The 19,540-nt window shown below is 48.5% G+C and overlaps 1 protein-coding gene across 5 annotated transcripts in view; it reads left to right on the plus strand.

Moving 5' to 3' along the window:
- Positions 1-17,733, plus strand: part of ANAPC1 (anaphase promoting complex subunit 1) — a 43,801-nt gene extending 26,068 nt beyond the window's left edge. For all 5 annotated transcript variants that reach the window (XM_078610095.1, XM_078610098.1, XM_078610099.1 and 2 more), the window contains exons 33-50: positions 183-317; positions 988-1,070; positions 2,157-2,235; positions 3,200-3,274; positions 3,871-3,956; positions 4,996-5,086; positions 5,759-5,812; positions 6,392-6,585; positions 7,215-7,301; positions 7,837-7,954; positions 8,606-8,683; positions 9,664-9,731; positions 10,389-10,527; positions 11,419-11,505; positions 12,269-12,364; positions 13,900-14,137; positions 14,549-14,686; positions 16,113-17,733. In XM_078610095.1, coding sequence (XP_078466221.1) covers positions 183-317; positions 988-1,070; positions 2,157-2,235; positions 3,200-3,274; positions 3,871-3,956; positions 4,996-5,086; positions 5,759-5,812; positions 6,392-6,585; positions 7,215-7,301; positions 7,837-7,954; positions 8,606-8,683; positions 9,664-9,731; positions 10,389-10,527; positions 11,419-11,505; positions 12,269-12,364; positions 13,900-14,137; positions 14,549-14,686; positions 16,113-16,225 — 1,959 coding nt within the window. In that variant the 3' untranslated portion in view covers positions 16,226-17,733. The remainder of the gene's footprint in view (positions 1-182; positions 318-987; positions 1,071-2,156; positions 2,236-3,199; positions 3,275-3,870; positions 3,957-4,995; positions 5,087-5,758; positions 5,813-6,391; positions 6,586-7,214; positions 7,302-7,836; positions 7,955-8,605; positions 8,684-9,663; positions 9,732-10,388; positions 10,528-11,418; positions 11,506-12,268; positions 12,365-13,899; positions 14,138-14,548; positions 14,687-16,112) is intronic.
- The last annotated feature ends 1,807 nt before the right edge of the window (positions 17,734-19,540 follow it).

A 19,540-nucleotide genomic window follows, 5' to 3' on the forward strand; every position in this document is an offset into this window, starting at 1 on the left:
CTCCATCATCTCAAAAGCGCTCCAGAAAATGTAACGTGCGCAGATTTCATAAGCGGCAGCCAGAACCAGTGCCAACAATTACCCGACCTCTGTGGTCCTATATTTGGATGTTTGACCTCCTCCTGTCTGCCGCTCCCTCTTCTCACCCGTGGTGGCCGCGGGCCCTGCTCTTCGGCACTCAGCACGGCAGCAACCTCATCGGCATGTCGGACCTGAACGTGCCAGATCAGCTCTACCAGTACATGGTGGGCGGGCACCGGCGGAGCACGTCGGGGGCATCGCGCGAGCGCCACAAGTCGCCAAGCTACCAGATTAAGGTTGGCAGCAGCAGCACCACCTCGTGTGTCCATAAACGTACACACGCAAATCACAAAGGTGCCCGCTACAGCCTTGTAAACGCAGTGCTGTTAGCGAGCGCCTACGAAGGCCGGCACGGCGCACGGGCGGGTGGAGTGGCCAGCACCATGCCCGGTCGTCTTTGGGATGGTGATTTTACACACAGCACCAGGAACCCATTTAAGGCTGAGTCAACGTAGGGGAGGCCAAGGACCAGTTCAGATATGAATCGCCACTGATATAAGCCGTGGCCTGGAATTGAGCTCGGGTTGCCAGATCCGTAACACTGTCCCCTGACCGCAACGCTGCCGCTCCCCACACACACACATACACACACATGCGTGCACATGTTCACCCACGCTCTTACGCACAGGCTCACCAAAAACAATGGCACAAATTATACCAGTACCACACCAGTACCATGCCCGTCAGCCAATGTCTCCCCAATGCTAATTTTTACACAGTGCACCGTTTAAGGCTGAGTTGACATAAATGAGGCTCATTGCAGCTTCAGAGACTATTTGCCCCTGATTTTATCCATGGTCTGGAGTCGAACTCAGATTCGCTGGGTTCATTGTGGATGGAGATATGCGCTCGGTGAGACGGCCTGTGCTCCCTCTGCTATCTGTGTGTGTGTGTGTGACGCTGCAGGAAGGAGATAGCGTCAACGTGGATGTCACCTGCCCAGGGGCCACGCTGGCACTGGCCATGATCTACCTGAAGACCAACAACAGGTGACTACACTGACATAGTATTAACATTGTTGCATATAGATTTTCATTACGTAAAAGTGTTGTACTGCCAAACCGCAATTAACAGGATGTGCACATGTACAGCACTCTTGTCAATCCACTGCCGGATCAAGGCCTCCCCAGGCCGTGCGGCTCATGGGGATTATTTGACCATACTTCACCGTCTTCTTGGTTCTTTCGGTAAAGTCACGTAGAAGGGAAGTAATAAAATAATAAAAATAAAACATATTATTATATTATATTATTTTATTATGTTTTATTTTTATTATTTTATTGCTTCCCTTCTACGTGACTTTACCGAAAGAACTAAGAAGATGAATCCCTGCAGTCACGAAAGCTTTAAATCGAAATTCATACTTCACCGCTTTGGTTAGTGCTGGTTGGTGAAGGCGGTGGAGCATAGGCGTGGAAGCGCAGAAGTACAGAACAGGAATCGATTTTGTCGCACAGCCCTTCGCTGATCATCGCATAGCACCGCACACCCTATAACAACCTGCTGTGCATGGCGGTTTCCCCGGCTCAACTCAGCTTAGCTTCTGAGAGAGAAGGATGGAATGGCCAATGGATAGCAGTGACCATGGAGGACGTTGCAACGCAGTTATCAAAACACGCCAGCCCAAATATTATTTTCATTCATCTTGGGCTGTCTACCCGACTCCCCACCAACCTTATCGGAGAGACCGCACACACCTTGCACCACCAATCAAGCACGGTCCTCTCTTGATCAGGGGTTGTGAACCAATGGCCCGATATCCCTACCCCTGATTGGCCAATGATAGGGTCTGTAAACAACAGACAGACGGGTTTCTCATGCGTCCTCTTGACAACGGTCTTGACAAAGCAATCTGTCCACAGCAGCATTTAGGCGAAAGGTGTCCCACGTCCCTATCACCGATAATGGGGTGCACCACCAAAGGGAATTTGCTTTCACTATTTCATCAAGATGTGAATCTGGCCTGCTGATGCAGACAGGGCTTTCCTTCCACCAAACACACTCAATGCTTGTAGTTGGATGGCTGTGTCGTTATTCGTTTAACCAACATGTGCGTGCGATACTTGACATCTTAGGTCAATAGCCGACTGGCTAGAGGCACCAGAAACCCAGTACCTCCTAGACTTCGTGAAGCCGGACTTCCTCATGTTGCGGGTGAGTCCACATTGCGCCCTTTATATTGCCAGGTTTTTTTGGAGTTGATCGTCGTGGTTTTTTTAAGTGATATAAACAGGCCTTTATTCTGTCTTTAAAAGGATTTTCGTCCATCGGCCTATTTTCTTTTCCAGACCAAAATTGTCCAGCAATATTTGTTTAAGAAAGCAAACTCAGTCAGGCTTGTTAAACAAAATGCTGCTTGGTTGGCATTGACACGAATAAGCTGATGACTAACAAATATTTTGTACGTGAAGACGCAGAACTGAGCTTTGTTTATATGTTATGACCCATCATGCACCGGAGCAATGCATCATGGGCTTTTTTGTTAATCATTTGTGGGGGCTGATTGCATTGAAAGAGGAACACATTCAACACATTACATCAATAACACTGTTTAACACGTAGGCTGTCGTGACCAATATCCATAATATAGGTTTTTTTTTTATAACCCTGCCCTAAAAGTGAAAAAAAAACTATAAAAGATGACGACACGGCCCTATTATATATATTTAGGAACTATGGCCACATAAAAGAAGGACCATTGCCAGAAACGTAGACTATTGTATTTGTTTTTCCTTTCAGGGCAGTGTTGTATGTATGTATGTTAAACTTCTTTTGCACCATTCAGAGCCAACCGTACTAATCACAGGTGTGGGGGAAGGACAATAAACTAAACACATAAAGCAGTACTAAAGAAATGAGTTTTCAATTTAGATGCTCAGTCTTGTCCCACATCTATATCCCGCTACGCTTCCTTAATCTGTATTAAGAAGAGTAAATATGGGACAGATCTGTCTACAGTGAATTGAAATTCGTGCATTTGTTGTTGACGATTGTGTTGAGTTTATTATTTGTGCTTGTACACAACTGCCAACGCAGTACTGCAAAACAAACAGTTGTTCAATTTTGGAAGCGACAACTGCCCTTGACTTTTCACCCTTGACCCTCCCTCCCCCCCCAGATTCTGGCAAAGGGGCTCATCATGTGGGACGAGGTGCTGCCCACGGAGGCGTGGATAAACAGCAACGTGCCAGCGGTGAGGCTGTCTACCCCGCTCCCCACCAACCCCACGAGAAACGCCACACCACAGCCTGCCCAACCCCCCCACAAGCAAGGATCTCTGTACATCAGGGAGAGGGAAACTATTACCACCAACCCCACTAGAAACACCACACACTGCCCCACAAAGCACTCCTACGATTCGTAACAGCCCTCAAACCATATTTATCTATCACTGCCAGGAACTCAGCCGCACTGATTGAGTACTCAAGGGCGTACGTTTTTTTTGTGTTGTGTTTTTGCTATATTACAATTGTCACCACATTTCCTTGACCTTTTGTTATTTCATTTACGCGCCTCTGTTGTGCCTTTTCGGTGTGTACAGTGTATTTGAATTCCTCTGAACTAACAACAGCAATATAAATATCTGCCCCTTGTGTTCCTCTCTTTTTAAACTGTACGGCAGTACGAATACTAACGTGAAACCCACACCACCGCCGCCTGCTGTGAAACAACTGCGGACTTTATTAGTCTGGGAAACACAGCGCCTTCATGAGAGCCCTGAGGCTGTAAGAATGACGCCATTGTACTTGTAATTAATCAGCCCCCCCCGAATTGTTCCCTTACTTACAGATTGTTCGGCAGTACGGACTGGACTTCGATGTGGAGAACGGAGCAGCTCAGGTCCTTGAACACGATGTCAACTTGCAGACCATGTGGTGAGCTCGGCACGATTTCAAAAGTACAGCCGCCACTATTTGGGGGGAAAAAATATGAGCGTGCCTTGGAACCGTTTTTTGTTGATGTACGTTTTCAAATCTATTGTCTTCAACTTTTGTGTATCAAGTCATTCGATGAAGGAGGTTTCCATTTGAGATCTCTTGGAGTGAGTCGGCACCTTGGGTCAGATAACAACCCCACACGCAAGAAGAAAATAGCCCCTGAAGATAACATCACTCAACCACTCCTGAATCATTACCTCTTATCCACACTGGACGCACCTTCTGTATGGACTGCAAAATATTTTCATCCCATGTCAATTGATCAAACCAAGGGTTTTAATTTTCAGAATTGGAATATGTCAAATTAAATTAAATAAAAACACTGCAACCAGAATTTTGCTACGCTGGAGAATCATGGGTGATTGAAATATATAAAAAACTAAAACTTTTTCTTTTACCAGGTAAGGCCCACTGCACTGTATAGCCCTTTTTCAGAAGCGACTTGGCCACAATTGCTAACTCAACAAAGTGGCTTATCACGTAGAAATTTATAGCAGCCAAATACTTTTAAACGCTCATTTCTAATTGTGGAGGGAAAAACCGGAGGACCCGGAGAAAAATGCATGCGACCACGGATAAAACATGCAAACTCCAAATATACAGGCGTAAGGGTCGGGATCGAACCCACAACTTTTTGTATAACAGGCGACGTAGTTAACGTCTCGCCGATCTAATATCCAGCCCAGGATCCGAGCGGTGTTGGCTCAGTGTCCATGACACGGTATTATCACTGAACCCACCCGGCCACCGAGGAGATGGAATGATGAAATTCATTTGTGGGCAGGTGCTTTGGTAGATTATTACATCGGGGGGGATGGTAAGAGGTGGCAGCAGCTTTGGGGGTAGGCCTTCATTCATACAGCAATTGACTAACCTTGGCTTATGATGGTTATGACTTGGGGAAAAATGACCCGCTTTGTTAGCAAACATGCATTTGTGAACACTAATTCCAAACCTACGGGTGTTCTATCCACAGGCAGGCCCATGTTAACATCATTGCTGGTGCGTGCATGGCCATGGGTCTTCGATTTGCCGGATCGGCCAACGATTCTGCCTGCACCTGCCTGGTACGTTGTCACATACATGCACACGCACATTCGCGTGCGTTATTTGTTAACATTGTTACTTTTGGTCTCACACAGGCCTGTAACAGATCTCCCCCCCTCACAATGTAAGAAATTGTCACAATTTGAAGTCGCGATTTCATCTAGCGGTTTGGTGACTGTTGACTGAAGAATTTCTTCATGTCCAGCACAATTGTCAATCCACTCCTAGATGAGGGCTTCCCCACACTGTGCGGGTCATTAGGGTTAATTGATCATACTTGGCCATTGCTGGTCAGTGAGGGTTGGTGACGGTGGGCAGCATAGACTTAGGTCCATAGAAATACAGAACAGCAATGTATTTTCCTGCTGCACTGCTGACCTACACGTCGTACCGCCAGGCGGCCACCTGTGATAATTTTACGTGCATCGTGGTCACCCATCCAAGCACTCTAGGGCTCTCAACGCTGCTTAGCTTCCAAGATCTGATAAGATTGGGAAAATCCCAGGTGATTTGTTCATAGGCTAATTGAGTCCCCATATCCGCACGACCACCTCCATGGCCTGTGTTAAAAAGTAACCGATTTCCTGCTCAGTGAGGATTGGAGGCTCTGAGCCTAGTGCGTCCTGATCTTTGTCGTAGGTTTCATATCACGTGTGCTCACAAAACCCGCGTGCGATCTCTCCCTGCTGCAGTACAAATGTGCACGGAGGTTTCTGGGCATGACCAGCGACCCCGTCGTGGAGCTGGTAAGCGTTTGTCCTGCCGACCCATGATTTTATTCCCTGTGGTGGAAGCTCAGAAATGTGTTTCATGCTGGAATGGATGGGTGGGTGGTGGGTGTGTGTGGGGAACTTGTGGCGCACGAACCAAATACTACTTCCCACCATTTCCAAGAGGCTTTCTCATGACAGTTTTCCATCACTGCCGGCATCTTTGCTGCTCTAATCGGGTACCCGAGATGGGATTAATTTTGGCAGCAACTGTGATTCTAATATTTATGTATGTATGTTTAACTTTTTTTGCAGTGTACGTAGACAACTGTGCTTAATGGGGGTGTGGGGGAAGGACAATAAACTAAACACAAAAAGCAGCTCTAAAGAAATTAGTTTTCAATATAGGTTTAGGAGTGCATAGCTCCAGTAGCTTCCTAATTTCGGAAGGAAGAGCGTTCCAGATGGCCGCATTCGACACTCTAGTCACTGTCACAGTGTACCGTACTGCCGCCCCATTTTCACTGCCGCCTGTACCACATTCACCAAACCTGATTCCCCCTCAACTCCCCCCCACCCCCCCCCCACTTGGCCGCGGTGTGGCGTGCACCACAGGTCGGGCGGCACACGCTTGAGTCGTGCCTGTCGGTGACGCTGCTCGCTTTGGCGCTCGTGATGGCCGGCACGGGGAACCTGCAGGCGTTGCAGCTGTGCCGCTTCATGCACTACCGCACGGGCGGGGAGCTTAACTACGGCGCCCACATGGCCTCGCACATGGCGCTGGGCTTCCTGTTCCTCGGCGCCGGAAGGTCAGTACGGTCACCCTGCCGCTGCCCGCACCGACTCGCTACACAGGCAGTGGCGGCACGGAGAGAAATACTAAAGGGCTAGGGTTCGTGGCCATGGGTGGAGAGGTGGTGCCGTGGTTAGTGAAGTGGCGCTACAAACCCGGTGATAAGAGTTCCATTACCAGCAACGTCTAACATCATTGCCAAGCGATATCTGAACCAGCCCTGGGCCCTTCACCGTCCCGCACATTACCAGCGTGGTGAAGTATGGTCAAAGAACCCCCATGACCAAAATGTGTTGCGGTGTCTTCATCGAGCAGTGGATTGACAAAGGACTATTTATGTACATGTGTTGTTGGTGCAGTGGTTAGTTCACTGCACTATGAGCCCAGCGACCTGAGTTTGATTCCTCTCTGCGGTTATTGTGAGTGGAGTGATATCTGAGTTGGTCCTGGGCTCACCTCTCCCCCAACGAGCACCTCGACAATAATTTCCAGGATTTTACGATCACTATATTTTATTCCGGTTCATCATTTCCGTGAGCACCGTGCCAAAGTCCATAGCCATATCCGCAACTTGTGTACCAGCATCCCGGTGGAGTGTAGAGATCTCCACGCGGAGACTGAAAGTTTCCGTTTGTCCCATTGCAGGTGCTCGCTCAGCACGTCCAACTCTGCCATCGCCGCCCTGCTGTGTGCCCTCTACCCACGCTTCCCGGCTCACAGCACCGACAACAGGTGAGAAGGCAGCCTCCCACCCGCCACTCCTCCCAGCCTAGACCCGTTTTCAAAGCCGATAACTACACGGCTCAACAACCACCCTATGTAGAGTGAAATTGAAACAGCTTATTAAAGGTGGGTACGATTTCAAACTATGAAGCGATGAAAAACGTCACCAATTATATTCAGGCTTCTTTAATAATGGAGACGAATTTCTTCAGAACTGATTTTTCTCTTTAGTTGTTGTGCTTTCCCCGCACCTCCGATTATCACAGTTGGCTACGTACGGTGCAAAAGAAGTTCAACGTACACACATACAATAACGGTGGCTGCCCACTTACCTCATCATCGACCGCGTCACGCTGCGCATGGCTCATTGCAGATTTACCGCCTCTGGCAGGCGGCATGTTCCGGGAGTGGGGGGGGGGGTATTTTTAAAGGGGCACGCGTAATCGACCACAAAAAGATTAGTTTCTCGTAATTTTTTTGATCGACTAATCAACGCAGCTCCACTGTTAAAGTGGCTGACACGTGACATTGCGCGCCACCCCAGGTACCACCTGCAGGCGTTGCGCCACCTGTACGTGTTGGCGGTGGAGCCGCGGCTTCTGGTGCCTGTCGACGTGGACACCGGCATGCCCTGCTACGCCAAGATCCGCGCCACGTACCAGGCACGGTGGCCCCACGCTGGCGCAGCTGCTCTCCCCCGCCCCCCACCCCTCCTCCCCCTCGCACCTTACTTGGTGGCATGCACGGCCGAGCGGTAGAGCATTTGCCGCTTGTTATACAGATGTTTGCGGTTCGATTCTTACAGGCCGCCCCGGTTAATAACACTGCAGGCGTACGAACCATAAAATACGCGCCGGTCTGATTCGCGGTAGACATTGAAAGATCTTGTGACGTAAGCCTAAGAAGAGTAGGCCGTTGTGCACTGGCAACATGGTCCAAATTTTAGAAAATAATTGCCAACTACTTAATTGGGAAACACCTAGCAATTTCACACACCAAGTGGATATTAAGATGCAACAAACTTTTTCTTTAAATATAGAGTCAGAAAAATTGCCTTTATAATGCAGAGAATACCGTAAATCTCACCTAAAGAGCAATTGCTTTGCATCTTAAGTGCATGATGGAGTAATACATAACCAGACAGGCAAGAGTCTACATGTATAACATTGTAACCATCAACCTATTCACCTTCAGTGTTTTCCAGTGGCATTTGTTTGGAAACAGGCAAACTCTGGACCGGTTTTAACTTCCCAGGGTCTCATCAGCAATGCGCGCATTTGTGTTTTGTTCTTTCCCGACTCGGTGACCTGCAGGCGACCATGTGGTACGATGAGATATCCGTGGACCTCATGGCTCCCACCCTGCTGCCCGAGCTCCACCTACTCAAGGAGGTACTTCTGCAGCTGGGCTGTAGTTTCTCCCCTCGGGGCTGTGCCTATGTGCGTGTATGTGTGTGTGTTATGGGAGCGGTAGTGTAGCGGTTAGCGCGCTGCGCTATGAACCTGGCGACCCGGGTTCGATTCACGCTCACGGCCAACACCAGTGACGATTATCTGAACCGGTCCTGGGCCTCCCCTAGGTCGACTCAGCCTGAAATTAGTACCTGGTGCGGTGTGTAAACATCGCTACTAGGGAGACAAAGGCGGACGGGCGTGACGCTGGCCACCCACCCCCTCGTGTACCGTTCCGGCCTTTATAGGTGCTCGCTAACAGCACTTGCCCCTACAGTCTGTTAAGGCTATACGCGGGATATTTGTTATGGGACTGGCCTTCATAGGGGCGCGCTAACAGCACTTTCCCCAACAGTGTGTTGAAGGCTACATGGGGGATCTTTGTATTTGTGTGTAATTGGGAGTATTGATGAGCATGTTGCCTTACAATGTCAATAATTCGGGTTTTACTTCTTCTAACAACCGGTGACATTTCGGATATCTAAACCTGGCATGATTCTCCTCTAGGTTTACCGAGCATAAAATACATACTCTTAGGTTTTTTCTAGCTGTGACGGTCCCACCTGATGACGGAGACTTGTGTTGCCTCCAAAACGTCGTGATTTCTAATTTTATTTCTATTATTATTTCTATTATTTTATTTATATTATTTTTTTTTACCTACGTGACTTTACCGAAAAAACCTAAGAGTATGAATCCTTGCAGTCACGAAAGCTTCAAATCTAGAAATAAAATACATAAGTGATATGGTGGTGACAAAAGCGATTGGGCGTGTCGGTGGTTACGCCACCCATTTTGTGTACCGTGTTGGTCCTAATAGGTGCTCACTAACATCACGTACCCAGTAATCTCAAGGGTAAATGGGGAAGGGGGGGGGGTATGTGTGTTGTGTTCTCAAGTGTTCTCTTCTCTCAATGCAGGTGAAAGTGAAGGGGCCGCGTCACTGGGAGATCTCCATCGACACGAGCAACAGCGCGCAGGAGCTCAGGTGAGCGTCACGCGAGCTGCCAGAGCACACCTGAACGCACGCGAGAATAAATGATATAAAACGAGGGGGGAAAAAATGGGGAGATAAAATCACGCCTGTGCAATTTTGTCCTGGGAAAATATTTAATTGCTGATAAAAAAAAAATTACCTTCTGAGCCGCACAAACGCGATGGCGTCACGTAGAGCTGTTCGTGTGATGCTGCGAGACGACGTCGCAGCATTATTGGGAGGGAAGAGGAGGAGGAGGAGAAGCGGAGTTGTGTGCATGGCATGTTCACGTCATGCCAAGTTTTGGAAAATCCTTTGTACAATTTGGCCGAGAAACGTGTAATTTATATTGGATCATCTTTCCGAGATATCGTTCGACCCGACATCAACGCGTTTGTGTGAGGAAAGCGAAACACATGGGCAGGGCATCGCATTGATGCGATTTACGTGATCCCTAATTATATTTTGTTTTATAATTGTATAACGCTCAAGTGTATGCTAATGTTTGTGGCCTGCCGCCAAAGATATTCGAAGTTTCCTATTGTGCCTTCGGTAACAAGAATATTCCTGCACTCGCCTTTAAACAATTTGTCTGCACTCTTACCACCTCCACCATCCCTCATTGCTCTGACCAACGCCACGTGGCTTTCGTCGCTGGCCCTTTCCCAGGTCGATGCTGCAGCGGGATGGGCGTCTGTACGTGAAGAAACGCGCCGGGCACCTATCGTTTGCCGAGGACCCCATGGGTTACCGCAGCCTCCTCGCCCAGACCTTCACTCATCAGAGCCCCGAGCTACAGAGAGTCCGGGTGACCATTGCAGTTTGATTCTGCCAAGAATAATAATTATTTTTTTAGAAAGCACCCTATATGCCGGGGCGTCATGAAGCATTTGATACGTGATAAGTGACTTGCAAAACATCTCATCTTAAATATTTATTGAAAGGACATCTCGAGTGGCAGCTTTCCTTGTGCGGCACAAGGTGACTCGGTACCTGGCCTGCAAGCGGGCTTCAGTCTGGCAGTAGGAGGGCGATGATTGTTGTGTCTAATCCCAATTGAGTAATTGGTTTCGTGACATGGTGTAAATGAGAGAGTCGGCATAGTGATGAACATGAAAGTAGCAGTAGTAGACAAACAAGTAGGCAACCGATTGACACGACAGTGACTAACGCAGTGATGGAGCACCCATGGCCTGCAGGCCGGATACATCCCTTGAGTTAATTGCGTATGGCCTGCGGCCACTTGAGGCCTATCACTTCAAGCAGCCCGCAAAATAAATGTGTCCATCACTGCAAGCGTATTAGCTCCACTAATCAGATACTGGAGAACATTTTCGACCGGGCAACACCGTGTTTCAAATTATAGTGTGCTCAGTCACTTGTGTGACTCTTTCAATGATGGAAGTGACTGATATGTGTGCTGTATGTATGTGAAATTCTTTTGCACCATACGTAGTCAACCGTGCTAATCGGAGGTGCTAATGTGTGGCCCGCCAAAGCTATATGAACGTCCTATTTGGCTCTCGGTGAGGAAAAGATTCCTCACCGCTAATGTGAGGAAAATGTCCTTTCACAAATCCTGCAGGCATCAGCGCCTTCATCACGTTGGGGTACGGTTGTGGCAGAACTATTGTCGCACATTTGGTGTGTTGCAGTCAGCTTTATTGGCATGATTATAAAACTGTTTTTTTTCTTACAGCCCGAAGCCATCCAAGCGTTTTCCTCCGACCCAGCCATCCTGGCATTTGCAGAGCACTTTTGCAAGGCGGTCGAGAGCTCTGAAGAGGTGAGAGATGCCTCCTTGACTCTTTACCACTCTGTGGACATGCCTCTAGATGGTACATTGGCAGATCGGTCTCCGTTAGGGTCTTTGGACAATTGCCTGGCAGAATAGTTTATGTGATGTGGTCTTCAGGAAGTAGATCGACAGACTTTGCACAATAGACTGTGACAGACCATCCTATGATGGTCCTAAATGACGAGCCTCTGACAGTAATTGTTTCAGCTGACATCTTACTGGTAGGAACCTCCTGGTTACACCAGCCCACAGGGGATTATTGTGTCCGTCCGTCTGTCCGTCGTGCATCCAAAAATGGGAGGTGTGTTCCTGGGTGGAGAGGGGAGGGGCTGGGTGGGGGGTGGGAGGGGTGGGGCTGGGTGGCGAGGGGCTGGTCACCCCGTGGTGCCCTTATAAAACTCAACGTTTAACCTACTCACACCGGCTTGTGTCCGCCCTCACAGTCGGCCATATTTGCGGAATATACCACGCCGCCGTTGACCCTGGCCATTGACCGAGCAACCCAACGTTCCTACCAGCTCCCTCCGCAGGAATGTGTTTAAATGACTATCTTCGAAAGGGCCTTTAGACAGCTGACAGACGATTCCTCTAATAGTCTTTGTACACTCGCGTCACAGACTAAGTCTCTGATAGGGCTGCACAATAATAGACTCGTAGATCGGACTCTGGTTGTGGCGTCTTCAAACCAGGCATCTCCTGGGCTCATGACGCAGTGTAACCGCGTGCCGTGTCGTGCGGTTGCCGTTGGCAGGGCCGCGCGGCGTGCGACATGCTGTCGTCCGTCCTGTACGAGTGCGTGACGCAGGAGAAGCCTGAGCTGCTGCCCACGTACATGGCCGCGTACCAGGTGGGGGCAGTCGCCACCCGCTCGTTCCAGCACCGGCGTTGTTACGTGTCATGATGGTTTTCAACATTATCGATTAATTATCGCGTGCACAAAAAAAAAACTCGGATTAAAATCGATTTACAGCACATGTTATCGATATTTCTGACAACAACAAAAATACTGCAAAGTCGGGCTCAGGATAAATACGAGCAGAGCGAAGGTCTCGCACACTTCTAGATGTCTGACAGAATTTGGTCAGCCCTGTGTTGTGTCCTTGTGTGTGTTTAAACTACGTGGTGATTGATGAGCTCTGACACTGATGCCTTTCGAAGGCTGCCACTGACCAATCACATTGGAATGCGACAAGCATTTATTAGCATTTGCAAGTGCCAATCGATTCAGTTGCTGCAATTTTTTTTTTACTGGGATCGATGATTAAGCACGTTCACAGCTCCGCACGTACACTGATTGGATGGTGGTCATCTGCACTGTTGATCCGGAGCCAACGGTGGAGATTTTTCCTTTCTAAGTTGACCGCCTATCTACATTAACACAACCGCCACCACCACTGTGTGGATGGTAGTGGTGGTGGTGCTTGCTTTACCATCACATATAATGTGGATGATGGTGATGATAATCATGAATATATTATTGTTTATTCTAACCTAATGATTCATGATTTATTTACACAGGATATGATGATGATGATGATAACGTTGTCACGTGTAGATGATATTCAAATCCACATTGTATTTGCCTACAACCACTGAAAAGCATCCTAGAGTTGCCACTGTTCTCTTACATTTGGTTTCAGTTAAATTTCAGCTCAATTTATGTACCTTTAATCCGAGTAGGTTGGTAACAAAAAAAGGTTTAATCGGTGAATCTTCATCTCTGTGGCACGATGTGCTCATATGAACAAGATGCCCTGCGCATCTGTAACTGCAAGGAAACTGAAACTGCTTGCAGACGATGATGATGGTGGTTACGATAATGAAGAGTCAACCCTGCCTGGACCTGAAACTCAACTTGAGTCCCTCAATCTAAAGCCCCCTTCATTATCCCCCCCCAGACCAATTACCACCTGTGATCATCACAATGCCTTCACATCTGCCTGCCCCACCGTACCTTTCTTCATTATTGACAACTTGCAGCTCAGCACACGGCAGATGCCTGCGCAGCGCGACTCACGACCTCCTCTTGATTCCAAGATCCAGGATGGTCATGTCTATGCGCCGCTTCTCGGTGGCAGCCACAACAGTCTGGAACGCTATCCCAATGCACATTCGCAGCATCACCTCAATCGCCTCCTTCAAGAGACACTTAAAAACTCACCTCTATAACCACGCGCTTTCGAGCGACTCTGAGCTTGGCTCCGCGCCTCTGAGTTGCGGCCGTTACTTCCGCGAAATTTGCGCGCGTTATAAATTGCATTATTATTATCAGCCAGGTCTTGTCCATAGGTGACACACTATGTGGTTCTCTGCTGGTTTCATGTCTTGCTACTTGTACCCCCTCCCCCCCCTCATCCGTGGGTCAACCCCTCGACTGGGCAGGCGACACGCATGCTGCAGTCGCGCAGCATCCCGGACACCACCGCACTCTGGCAGCTCCGGCTGCTGCTGGAGTTCAGCGGGCGGCACGGAGTGGCAGGGTCGCCCGGGGTCACCGCGGCAGCCGTCGCTGGAGAGGGCTGCCCCGGCACGGACGGGAAGGCACGTCCCCTCATCGTGCCCGAGTTCCTCGATGCCATGAAGGGTGTGGTGGACCAGGCACTGGACACGTGGCTGCAGAGTGAGTGCGCGCATGTGGATGTGCGTGCGTGCGTGTCTGCACATGTAGAGAACGGGTTTCCCCATCACATGGCAGATCCGGCTGTTTCCTCCTACGCTGACTGTGGTCACCAGTTTGAAACGATGGTCCACGTGATGACACCACTGCCTGCTTTGATCGTTCACCTATGAACCCTTGTGAAAGTGGATCTCTTTCCCAAAACTGAGGAAACATAAAATCAAAGAAGAAAATGACTATTTTATGAATTTCAAACACTTTTTTGCCCTAACAGCTGCCCTAACAGCTACCCATCAGCTTCGGTGCCACCAACGAACTGATACTTTCGCAGACAAAGCGTGACATGCTCCCGGCGCGTGCACCATTTTTACCTGACTTGTTCAATTTTCCGGTCATCCCTCTCTGTGTGCGCAGCCCAAGCAGGTGCAGCGGCTGTAAAGTCTTACCTGCTGGGGAAGACGGTGGCCAGGTCGCAGTTCGGGATGCTCGCCGCCTTCCTCGTGATGCACGACCTGCCCACTTCGGCCTCCTTCGGCCCCACGGTTATGGAAGGTGAGGAGTTGAGAGTTAAATTTTGCGTTAAACAAAAAATATACGCGTTCAGAATGGAACCTTACAATTATTTTATTTATTTTTTTCAAGTAAGGATCGCTGAGCTATGTAGCTCGTTTTCAGAAGCAACCTGGCCACAAATGATAGCTGAAGGAAGTGGCTTATCATGTTGACATTTATAGCAGCCAAATATTATTAAACGCATGTTTAAAAATGTGGATGGCAAAAAACAGAAGACCCGGAGAAAAATCCACTTGACCACGGGAAGAACATGTAAACTCCAAATATACAGGCGTCCGGGTCCGGAATGAACCCACAACCTCCTATATACCCCACGAGGTAGTTAACATCTCGCAGTTAAAATTCGGCAGGCTGCCCTGGTTATTACTATGGGCATATTAACCGTAAAATTACTCACAACCTGTCCACTTCACAGTGGATATGAAAGTTTCCCTAGGATCATTCGAAACACGCCATTCTGTGCCGACGACATGGCTCAAGTTCATCAGATGAAAAAAATTCCCCCACAAATTACTCAAATGGGATTAAACATAGCAACGTCGTCGCAACCTACTTCGAAACTACACTGCACACTATGTGAAACATAGTGCCTTCACGATAGCTGTGTGCTGTAAGAATGGCGTGAATACCAAATTCTTAGCAGAATTTTTTCACGATGTTTTACACCTGCAAAGGATAATTTCTCTGCTGCGATTTCTATTTGCTTAATTGCTGTGCTTGTTTTGATTTAAAGCTTTCGTGATTGCAGGGATTCATGTTCTTGATTCTTTCAGTAAAGTCACGTAGAAGGGAAATAATAAAATAATAAAAATAATACAAAAAACTATATATATTTTAGTTATTTCCCTTCTACGTAACTTTACCAAAAGAACCAAGAACATATTGTGCTTGTGTTTATGTTTATTGCATTTGTCATGTTGGTGACCCAAGTTACGCTACAAAAAATTTAGACACCAAGGCGCACTACCACAGGCGGGACTGTCCACAGCGTACCAAGTTCTCTGTGGGGAGGAACAATTTCAAAAAAACTACTCGCTTCTAAATCTTTTGTAGTAATTTTTCTATTACTTTAGTATAATTACAGGTTAATTTTGATTCATATGTTGTTTTTTTCTGACTTTATGTGAACGAAAAGGCACAAATTCGCCTGTTTTCTCATTGAAAATATGTAAATTTCAAAATATCACTGTCCTGGTCACAAAAGCAAAGTTTGTGGGGAATAATAGCCATTTTCTTTACATTTTAGGCATAAGCAATTACGAAATAACACTTACTACCCAGGAACAAAAATTGTGTTACATTATTCATAGTTAAAGAAGACTTAGCATGGAAAGTAAAATCAAGCTTTGTTAGAAAGCGTCACAGAATTCATGCTTTCTTTCTTTCTTGTGTTTTTTCCCAATAGGTATGGGGACATTTGCCGAACTCATGTTACGCTTGCGCGGGCTGGCACCACATACGCTTCTGCGCTTGGCTCCCATCTTCCTCAATGGCGCAAAAGTCACACCATGCGACTGAGCCTAGACCACCACTCCGGAGCCGCGTAGCCCCACTCCACGGCCTTGCGACACGCGGCCGCCTTGAGTCTCCGATGCGGGGGAAGCAAGTGGACGGGCATCCAGGACCGCACCAGCGTCCTCCTGACAGTTTTAGAAAAAATTGTCCACGCCGCCGATCGTAGTGGGAGATACATGTGCCCGACGTAGGGTGGTCTCATGATGACATTCGCTGTGTTGATGAGCAGCACGTGATGAGCAGCACGTGGTGGGCAGCACGTGGTGAGCAGCACGTGGTGAGCAGCACGTGGTGAGCAGCACGTGGTGAGCAGCACGTGGTGAGCAGCACGTGGTGAGCAGCACGTGGTGAGCAGCACGTGGTGAGCAGCACGTGGTGTGCAGGCACAGACATGTTCAGCAGCAGCAGCAGCACCGCCTGAACGCAAAATTGTCGTCTTGCTCCCTTCAGCAAAATAAGTGATGGTTAATGACGTAAGGTGAGTTGAGTATAAACCAAAAAGGTATTTACGTGACAACAGCCGACTTTCCACTTAATGGGGAAGGATATTTCAAGAACTGGCAATAATGGCTGTTTTGCACGGGTGGAATTGAAGCTATTTTTTATTGAAGAATTGGTTCCATGTATAGGCGACTTCTGGACGTTCACTGCTTGTGCTTTTCATTTAATAATAGTGATTCTGCTCAGGACTCATAGATCTGCTGTGCCCCACAGCAGACCACTGGAGCGGGTACAAAGTTCTCCTTGCAATGGTCCTTGCTGCGTAGGTTTTCACAGATGTGCTGTCGAGCTCTGCGATGTGTTTTTGCGTTGTGCCGCTTGCTCGGCACTATGTCGGACGTTTTGCTCCCAAGTGCTGGGAGCTTCAGGAACTGAATTCTGCACATGGCACGAAGACTTCGAGACACCATGCTCCGTGTGGAGACAACAGACAGCCAGTACAACCCCGAAAACACATCGGGGAGCTGATTTGCAGTGGCCATTGGTAGATATGTGTCAGATTCAATGGGCCATCAACCTGAATTTGTGACGCATGCAGTTTTTGTTAAATCTCGGGAGAGAATGATTCAGGAGCGCAGGAAATCACGGACAAGCGGGAAGACAACGAACTGGCGCCAACAATTACCCAAGCTCTGTGATCCTACATTAACTGCCCCCTTCATCCTTCCGTTCCACTTAGCTGACCTCTCTTTCCCATTCTCTTCCCTCCCTTTGCCCCTCCACGGCTTAAAGGCGTGTACAGCCATAAGCGCTGGTGTTGTTGTCCTCGCACAAGATGGATCCATATGTCGCTCACGTTTACTGTACAAAAAATATAGTGCCAGTGTGTTCATATGAAGCAAAGTTGTAAAATTATGCATTTGCCACGGTGTTGAACTTCGCTTGGGCGAGTGGGCCTGCAGTACTTTACGTGTATAAAATCAATTCCCTCGTGGACATTTCAAGTGCGTGTTGCGCCCTCGTAATTTTCGTTGGCATTCGTTGAAATAAAAGTGTAAACCTCAGCATCACTGCCAGACTCCCAAGCATCTGAATTCCACCACCGCAGGTCTGAAAATGCGGCAGCCCCCATTTAATACTGGGGTACATCACAATCGTGCTTGGGGTAATGATACCCAAAGTCCAGGTTTGGCCCCGACCATCCCGGTGGTTTAAGGAAGGCTGTCCTGGTTATCCCGAAGCTTTTCTGGGTGGTGACATTGTGGTGCAGTGGTTGACACGTGTGCCGCAACAGAAAGGACTTGGCTTCGATCTTGACTTGAACACCGTACTGTGTGGAGTTCTGCATGGGTTTCCTTCGGTTTTCTGGTTCCCCCCCCCAATAGCTAAAAACAATAGAATTCGTCTAAGTTTTGTGAGCCAACTGGGCATGATTGGGAAACAAAACTCAGCCCACGTTTCACCCAGGAAACTGGACAGTAGTTAAGGTCTCACGTAAGGGTCAGCTCCAAAAGTGTTGTCTTCAATCTTGATTTGAAGCATTCGTGACTGCAGGAATCCATACTCTGGTTCTTTCGGTAAAGTCATGTAGGTATAAAATAAATCACGATGTTTCGGACGCAACACAAGCATCCATCATCATGCGGGAAATCACGGTCTGCTGCTGAGGCAGACTGTTTTAAACAGTTTGAAAATGATGAAACAAAAATGAAAATCACGTTTAAAACAGTCTGCCTCAGCAGCAGACTGTGCTTTCCGACCTGATGATGGATGCTTGTGTTGCGCCTGAAACGTGATTTATTTTATACCTACGTGACTTTACCGAAAGAACCAAAGAGTATAGCGTTGTCTTCACTCAGCCTTTGTATGAGAGCCAAGCCAGAAACGACTGTCCTAGGTATTTATAATGTCCTTTGCTATGGAGGTGGTGGGAGGGGGGGGGGCATATAGGGTTCACCAAGTGCTGGACATGAGTGTTGCTACTACGCAAACTCAATTAGTAACCCGTCCACCCATAAGTAGACATGGACAGTAGACCCTTTTACTGGTAGGAACCTCCTGGTTACACCAGCCCACAGGGGATTGTTGTGTCCGTCCGTCGTGCAGGGAGGGGCTGGGTGGGGAGGGAGGGGCTGGGTGGGGAGGGGCTGGGTGGGGGGTGGGAGGTGCTGGGTGGAGTTGGGTGGAGGGGCTGGGTGGAGAGGGTGGGGTTGGGTGGAGGGGCTGGGTGGGGAGGGGCTGGTCACCCCATGGTGCCCTTATAAAACTCAACGTTTAACCTACTCACGCCGGCTTGTGCCCGCCCTCACAGTCGGCCATATTTGCAGAATACATCACGCCGCCGTTGACCCTGGCCATTGACCGAGCAACCCAACGTTCCTACCAGCTCCCTCCGCAGGAATGTGTTCTCCAACAGTAGACTGCCTTACGTGACAGCTAAATGGATCAGTGCCTCCGTTTCTTGGATTTATTTCTCGTTTTTCAGTAAAGGGGTCTCGCTGCTCTGAACCCTTTGGGGTTGTCGGTCACCGCGTCGCGCGCCTTCGAACGCGCTTCTGCGGCCGTCTGGAACGCTCTTCCAATTTTTGGAAGCCGCCGGAGCTACGCTACGCACTTTAAAATCACCTAGATTGACGAACTCGTGTCTTTCAAGCTGATTTTTTGTGTTTAGTTTTGCTGTACTTCAACCCGCACCTCCGATTCGCACTTTCGGCCGCGTACGGTGCGAAAGAAGTTCAACACACGCGCCCTTGGAAAAGTGTTGACCTCATACTGACCCGACACCACGCGCGCGACGTCGTGACGTCACAACGCAGACGTCGTGACGTCATAACGTAGACCACACAACGCAGACGTCATGACGTCACAACGTAGACG

This window comes from Lampetra planeri, chromosome 33, assembly GCF_965212315.1.
Source record: "Lampetra planeri chromosome 33, kcLamPlan1.2.h2, whole genome shotgun sequence".
In the NCBI taxonomy this organism is placed as follows: domain Eukaryota; kingdom Metazoa; phylum Chordata; class Hyperoartia; order Petromyzontiformes; family Petromyzontidae; genus Lampetra; species Lampetra planeri.